General features: G+C 60.3%; 1 protein-coding gene across 2 annotated transcripts; it reads right to left on the bottom strand.

Moving 5' to 3' along the window:
- Positions 1–4291: 4291 nt before the first annotated feature.
- Positions 4292–7706, bottom strand: IRX5 (iroquois homeobox 5; the record flags this gene model as incomplete). Of its 2 annotated transcripts, none has more annotated exons than XM_082489432.1 (3): positions 4292–5454; positions 5712–6117; positions 7458–7706. In XM_082489432.1, 3 exons carry the CDS (start codon positions 7704–7706, stop codon positions 4688–4690), a joined length of 1422 nt encoding a protein of 473 aa, XP_082345558.1. In that variant the 3' UTR covers positions 4292–4687. The 2 variants fall into 2 exon arrangements, with proteins under 2 accessions (XP_082345558.1, XP_082345559.1); XM_082489433.1 differs by having other exon boundaries at positions 4292–5451.

Below are 7706 nucleotides of genomic sequence, written 5' to 3'. Positions count from 1 at the left end.
CTCCCCTGGCACTCTCCTGCCGCTCCCGGGCTGCCCCGAGCCCCGGGCACGGCCGGGGCGGGCGGGGGCCGCCGAGCCGGGAATGCCCGTCGCCCGTGAAGCCGAGGTTTCCTTTTTTATTTTCTTTCTTCCTTTCTTTGTTTTTTTTTTTTTGTTTGTTTGTTTGTTTGTTTTTTTAATTCGTTCCTTTTTTAAATACATATGTATGCCCCCTCTGGAGTTTGGCAGAAGAGGGAGTTGAAGTTCCTGTACTTTTCCCTACTGCAAAAACCCTGTGATATTTTTTAGTCGCCTCCTTTAAACTTGCTGACCGTGTGGTTTCCCGTGTTCTCTTGGCGGAGGGGCTTTCAAGTAGTTCCTAGGCACGACAAGAGAAGATGCTGTTCAGATCCTCTTACCGGGATGGGGGGAGGGGGGGGGGGGGGGGGGGGAGCCCAATAAGCCAATTAGACGCGACCGCGCCGTCCCGGTCGCCGCGGAGGCTCCGCGGCGCGCGGGAGCCCCGTAGGTTAATCGGGACAATTGGAAAAGCAACACTCGCGGGGTGAGCAGCGGGGGGGATGTAAACACGGTCCGGGGTGTTGAGGGTCTAAATTAGGATTTGTTTTGTTTTTAAGTGTGAAAGAGGAAGCAGCAGGGCTGCGGGCTGCGCCAGGCTCCCCGCCTCTCCCGCCCTCCGTCTCCGCGATTGAGAAGCGGGGCTGGAGGTACAGGGGGGGTCCCGCCGCCCCCGCCGGAGCTCAGGGGCTGTGCCGCCTGCCAACCGCACCCCCAGCTCTGTCCGTTTTCCTCCAGGGCGGAGGGGAATTTACTGTGGATGGGGCCGCTGGCTGCCGCCCGGAGTCTCGTCCTCCCGGGCGCACCGGGGAGGCGATGAGCCCACCGGGACGGACACGTCCGGCCCCGGGGCACTTGGGGGGGAGAGGGGGGGAGGTCCCGGGGAAGCCTTTTCTCTCCCCGGGGAGAGGGCGCCTGGCTGGGCCGGGCGACGAGGGGGGGAGCTGCACTCTCTGCCCGGTGGGCCGCAGCTTTACGCCAGGAGCCTCCGCATGCTTCCTCCGGGGTCCCGCATCCCCGATCCGCGACCGGCGCGGCCTGAAGACTGAGCTGTTCCTGACGCCCCAGGCGTGGGCGCCGCGGGGACAGCCGGGCCAACACGCTTCTTGCCCACGGTGCGGGTTTTTGGGGGGGGAATATTGGACTGTCACCTGCGGGAGGGTGCGGCCCGTGCCCCGCATCTCGCTGCCACCTGCGCCGCTTAAACCCGCGGGGTCGGGGCGGGCGGCGGAGTGGGTCGCCGCCCCCCCGCTCCCAACCCTCGCCCCATCAAGGGCCGCGCCGGACGGCGGGGGATGCCGTCCTGCGTCCGGGGCGGGAGGGGGCGAAAAGGGGCGAACTGTTTCCCGCGGGCGCGGAGCGGCACCCCGCGGAGCCTGGGCCGTTCCCACCTGCGCCCGTGGGCAAGCACCTGCTCCCAGGCGCGCTGGTGGGACCCCAGCCCGCAGGGCCACGCCGCCAGCCCCGCTCTTCCCCTTTGCCTGCCCCCAAACCGCTCGGCGGCGACAACGAAGCCCTCGTGCCCCCAAACCTCCGCGGAAGCGGCGGACCCAAGGGGCGGCCCGCGGCCTTGCCCAGCGTCCCAGCAGGGGTCCGCTCCCAGCGTGAAGCGTCGCTCCCGGCCTCTCCGGAGGCTGCTGCTGAGTAACCTACGGCAGCTTTAATTGGCACCAGACGTTATTTTTATTTTAAGATATCCTCAAAAAAAAATTTTTTTTAACAACAAATTAACATGCCAGAAGCGAAACAGGCGGACGCTGCCCCCTCCCCCCTGCTCTGTTAGAAAAAAGAAACTGGGAAAATCGTACTCATGTTAAAGATAGGCTGTATAGTACATCTCCCATGGCAGAGGAAAAGGGTGAATAATAAAATTGTTGTATGAAATCGATGGCGCTACAATAATAGTTATGATTTAAAATAGGTGACAGGCTGCAACCTAAAGGAAACGGTTAATTCCCTTAGGAATTTATACATCAAACGAAAACCGTATTGAGATCGCTGATAGACCTATTCAAAATAGCCCCGATTATAAGGAATGGGGCTTTTGAACGAGCGAAGCTCCTAAGCTGCTTTGCAAAATAGCTTTTTCGGAGATAGGAAGATCAGCTGGGGAAAGGTAGAGCGACAATTAAAAAAAAAAAAAAAAGGAAAATCCATAGCTAGATGAATAATTAAAACCTATTTATTGTGACATAGTCGTTCCACTGCGGAACCTGTTGTCCCCGGAGAGGCTTTGCCCGCTCCCTGTAGCGAAGGGCGCTCGGGAGTTCCGCCCGAGTTCAGCCAGAGGCGGTGTCCGCCAGGAGCGAAGGTGCCGAGAAGAGCCCGGGCTGGGGGCGACCCGCGGCGGTTTGCCTTTCAGCCCCGCACATCGGAGCTGCTCCCGCCCGGGCCAGCTCTGCCCCTGCCCCTCACCACGCGAACTTTTTCCCGTTTTAAACAAGACAGGTGAGGGCAATAAAGCTCGCTGCTGCGCGAAAAATACCGCCTTCCTGCGGTTCTTCCCGACTGGAAATAAAAGATCCAACTGAGGAATTCGAGGGTTTTTTAAAAATTAATTTATAATTTATAAAGTGACAAAATAACATACTATTATCCCAGGAATATTTGATTCTTTACACATTCAGCTTGAAACATTTTTGATTTTAAACCAGATTATCTACAAAGATCGTATAACCTAGTGAACGTGGACTGCATCTTTAAAACGTAAAATACAAACTACTGTTTAAAATCCCGTAAAAGGTAAATATGCACGAATAAACCTGTTACAGCTAATAAATGGCTATGATAAAGTTGAAGAGATTACAAAATAATCATCTGGCTCGTAAAGAAAAAAAAAACCAAAACAAACAAAACGGAGGGGTGTCTGGGCACCGGCTCCAGCAGTCCCAGCCGTGCTCCCGTCACATTAACAGCGGCGATGCGCTCTCGTACAACTGCCACCCACAAAATCCGATTTTAACCCGGAAAATCCCGTCCCCGGAGCCGGGTGCTGGAACAGTTCCTCGCCGTTATTTGTTCGGAGGGGACCGGGGCTGCTCGGATCCCCGCACCGACGGGCACCGACTTTTGGTGCGAGGTTGCGCCGGGGAGCACCGAACGCGCTCAGGGACCCGCTCTCCCCCTGACTGGGGCTGGGGAGCGACAGAAAATCGCCGAGAGGGCTCGGAGCGCGCTCTGTCCCCGTACGCAGGGGAGGTCTGGTGGCTGGGAGCGCCCCGGTGGCCGGTCACCAGCCCCGGCGGGCGCTGCGCCGCGCGGAGCGCGGCGGCCCCGCGGAGCTCCCGCAGCGCCGAGCGGGCGGCGGGAGCCAAACCCGGGCCGAGTGTGACACCTACCTGCCAGCGCCGGGAAGCACCGCACCCGCGGCCGACCCTACGCGGGGCTGCGCGGCCGGCCGCCAGACCGCGCCGTCCCGTGGGCCGAGGGCAGCGGTGCAAAACGCGGGGGGAGGGAGGGGGGGGGACGGGACGGGACGGACGACCGGGGCCGAGGCGTCCTCCGCCGCACCGAGCGCCTCCGCCTGCGCGATCCCCATCCCCGGACACTGCCGCAGCACCTCTGCAGCAGCGACGCGGGCTAAATCTGGCAGAAAATCGAACTCATTAGCAAAGTTCACCAGCTGATTGCTTTGCATAAAACGCGACACTGATTGGAAGTAATTAGGTTAAAAGATGGGACTGCGCTTCGATTTGGTGTTTCTAATAAGTGCCTTTGTGCGTGGCCTGATCTGAGCTTTTACCTCCGGAAACCGTGTCCCTCCGCGCCCGTCCCCGTCCCGCTGCCGCCCGCCTCTCCCCGGCCCCGCGGGCGGCTCTCGCCGCCGGAGCTCGACCTTTTAGAAATCGTCAGTCACTTTGGAAAAGGCTGCAGGTACTACTGTAAGGAGTAGTAAACGGAGCCCCGCGTCTCTTTTAAAACGTGTGTTTTTCTCCGCAGCTCTGCACGTATCTGCCCGTTGCAAAAAACGAGTGGTTTTGATTCTGTTAAAAATCTCTTTTAATTAAATATTTGCATTTTACAAAGGCGGCTGCATTTTTTGTTTCTAATAAGTATAACCTATTTCCTTTTTTTTTTTTTGCATTATAGTTTAGCTCACACCCAAGGAAAAAAAAACAATAGGCATAAAAAATTAAATTAAACTTGTATATATATATTTTAAAACTATGAAACAATTCGGAAAAAGACACAGAAATGTATATATTTATATTACGAAAACAACATTAATGCCTGTACAGGTGTCTTGATTTCATAATTTACTTCAAAGATACTGTATTATCAATTTAAATACAAAAAGCTACATTAAATATACAGAATAAGATTTAATACAAATCTTTCTTCTTTGTGTGTGTGAGAGAGAGCGTGTCACTCGTTTGCTTTTCACTTGGTTAAGACATTTCTGGGTGGTTTCCACCCAGCCATTTCCAATAGCCTCTATAAACTTTTGAAGGGGGTGCTGGGAGCGAGGGGGGAGCTGGTCTTTTTCTGTTTGTTTTGTGTTTTTTTTTTTATTTTTGATAGTGGAAAAATAACTGCCAAAGCAATTTATTATTTCTCTCAATAAATTAAAAAAAAAAAAAAAAGAACAAAACCACAGTCCCGGGAGGGGGGTTAGGAGGAGAAGCCGATATTAAATGTTGGACATACCTTTCTTCAGTTCGTAAGGTGAGTCTTTGCAAAGGTCTACTTGGGACTGGCTCCTGATCATTTTAGTGTCTTTAGCCAGGCTCTCGGCTCTGCTGAGGACAGTCTGGTTTAATCCATTGAAGTGGGCGCCGGGGGCGGCGGCGGCGGGGCCGCCAGCGGGGTGCCCGTGCAGGGCCCCGAAGGAGCCGTAGTTCGTGTAACCGGGGTAGAAGGGCGCCGTGTAGTAGAGCGGCCGCGGCAGGACCGCCCCGTTGGGGAAGGGGCACTGCGCCGCCGGAGAGCGCGGCCGCGGCGGCGAGCGCGACGGGCCGCCGCCAGCCAGCACGGCGGGGCCGGGGGGCGCCGCCTCGCCGCCGGCCTCCTTCGCCTTGTCCGCCGAGGTGGCGATCTCGGCCAGCGACCAGAGCTTGGGCTTGGCGAGGGCCGCCTGCTGCGGCGAGTGGATGACGGAGGCGCCGGTGGCGGCGGGCAGCAGCGGGTGCAGGTCGGCGGCGTGCGGCGGCCCGGCGGCGGCGGAGGGTGGGCGGTACGGCGGGGGCTCCTCGCTGCCCGCCGGCGGCAGCCCGCGGCCCGCCGGGCACGGCCCCAGCGGGGAAGAGCCGGGAGCCTTGGCAGGGGCGGGCGGCCCGTCGAGCCGCTCCTCCGCCGGCTCTTTGCAATCCGAGTCGCTGAGGCCGCCCTCGGCCTCCCGGGGGCCGGGGGACTCCTGGAGGCGCTCGCAGCCCGGCGCTGCCTTGGGATCCGCCGCTCCTGGGGAGGGGGGAAAGGAGAGAGGGGTGGGGGGGCAGCTCTCGGGCTCGCCCTGCGCCCCCAAACCCGCCCACCCACTTCGTCGCCCCCCATCCCCCCACCTCCTCCTCACCGGGCGCGCAGCGCTGCCCCCCGGCTCCCCCCCGCCCCGGCTGCCCGCTCGGGGGGACAGGCCGCCCCGCCGCCGACGCCGCCCGAGGGCCGGGGGCAGCCCCGAGGGCGCGGCCGCAGTGGCCCGGCCGAGCCCGCTGCCCTACCTGTGTCCGGCGTCCCGGGGTCCCCTTTCTCCTCCAGTTTCTGGGGCTCGTCCTCGTCGTTTTTCTCTAGGTCGATGTTCTCCTCTTCCTCCTCGTCCTCGCTGCGGTTCCGCGGGGTCCAGGTCATTTTATTCTCCTTTTTGAGCCGCCGCCGCGCGTTGGCGAACCAGGTGGAGACCTGGGTGAGGGTCATTTTGGTGATGATGGCCAGCATGATCTTCTCGCCCTTGGTGGGGTAGGGGTTTTTCCGGTGCTCGTTGAGCCAGGCCTTGAGGGTGGCCGTGGCGTCCCGCGTCGCGTTCTTGCGGTACGCGGGGTCCCCGTAGGGGTAGGAGCCGAGCGGCGCCGCGTACGGGTGGTACCCGAGGGAGCCGGCCATGCCCGGCGTGTGGTCGTAGGGCGAGCCCTGGGGAGAGAGGGGACAGCGGCCCGGCGGGGCGAGGTCAGGCGGCCGTGGGGCAGCAATGACACCGCAAGGGCAGCGCCAGGGCCTGCCCGCGGCCCCTGCCCGCGCCCCGCCGCCTTCCCCCCCGGCGCCCGGCCCTGCTCGGCTTCTCCCCCGGCTCCTTCCCGGGAGAACGGGCGGAAGGGCCTGGGGGCTCGCCGGGGCCGGGAGGCTCCGGCCCCAGGAGGCCACCGGCCGCAATCCAGCGCCTCTCCCCCAAAATGCAGGCGCGGAAAAGCAAGTGGGCAGCGCGGCGAGGGGGCGGTGAACGGCGGGGGGACCCTTCCCTTCCCCCATCGGGCTGCGATCGCGGCGGGCAACCTGCCGGGCCCAGGCGGCCGGGCCGGCCCGCGCCTCTGCCAGGCCAGGGGCGGGAGGAGGAAAAAAATAAAGGGAAGAAGAGAAAAGACAAGAATAGAGGAAAAGAGGGAAAGAAAAGAAAATATAAGAGAAGAGAAGAGAAGAGAAGAGAAGAGAAGAGAAGAGAAGAGAAGAGAAGAGATAACCGAAAAGAGAAGAAAATAAAAGAAAAAAGCAAAGACGGAAAAAGGAAAGAAGAAACTGTGAAACTCTGCCTAGACCCTAAACAGCGGGAGAAGCTGAGCAAAACTCCGGGCTTGGGGGGAACTGCGGGGCGCTGGCGGCGGCCGCGGCTCTGCGGCGGGGATGCCCCGCGCCCCGGGCCGGCCCCGCGCTGCTCCGCAGGCGCGCAGGGCGGCGCAGTGCCCTGCTTTCCCCTTCCCTCTCCGCGCAGCGCCCGCGGAGCGGCTCGCGGCTGTGGGATTAGAGCTCTGCAATATTTAAGCAGCCTAATTATCGCCGTGCAGGGGAAAGTTGCCTGGGTTTATCGCCCGGATTTCTCCCATCGCCGGCCGCTGCTGGGTTCATTCCCTTTTTAATCACAACAAGCTAATTGTTGCGGAATTACGATTGTTGTTTCATAAAAAGAAAAAAAAAAAAAGTTTTGGGTTTTTTGGTTTTGGTCTTTTTTTTTTTTTTTTTGAGAGAGAATGCGGTCGGTCCCCGCCTGCCCCAGCCCCGTCTCGCCCGGGCCGTGCCGGCAGCTCCCCCCGCGCCCGGCCCTGCCCGCCGCTGCCGCCAGCAACAGTGTGCGGCAGCACACGGCGGCGATGCAGGAAAGTTGGGCGGCGAGGCGGGGAGCCGCGTTCCCTTTTGTCCCCGCCGATACCTCAAAAAATAAAATCGGAACAAAAAGCAGGCCCGGGGGGGGGAGGGGGGGGCGACGCCCGCGGGATGCCGCCGTGCCCGGCGCGGTGCCGGCTGCCCGCGGCTGCTCTTACCACGTAGGAAGTGAAGGCAGCGGCGGCGGCGGCGGCCGGGTCGGTGCCGTACTGGAGGTGGGAGTTGTAACCCGGGGAAGGGGCGGTAAAGGCGGTAGATCCGGCATAAGGGGAAAAAGCGGAGCCCGAAGAAGATCTCCCAAGTTCATCGGTCCTAGGTCCGGAGATCACGCTGGTGCTGTACGCCGGGCAGGAGTAGAGAGCCAAGGACGCTGACGGCTGGTACAAGTAACCCTGAGGATACGACAT

The sequence above is a fragment of the Vanellus vanellus genome (assembly GCF_965231255.1).
Source record: "Vanellus vanellus genome assembly, chromosome: 12".
Classification (NCBI taxonomy): domain Eukaryota; kingdom Metazoa; phylum Chordata; class Aves; order Charadriiformes; family Charadriidae; genus Vanellus; species Vanellus vanellus.
This window is presented reverse-complemented; position numbering and strand designations above follow the sequence as displayed.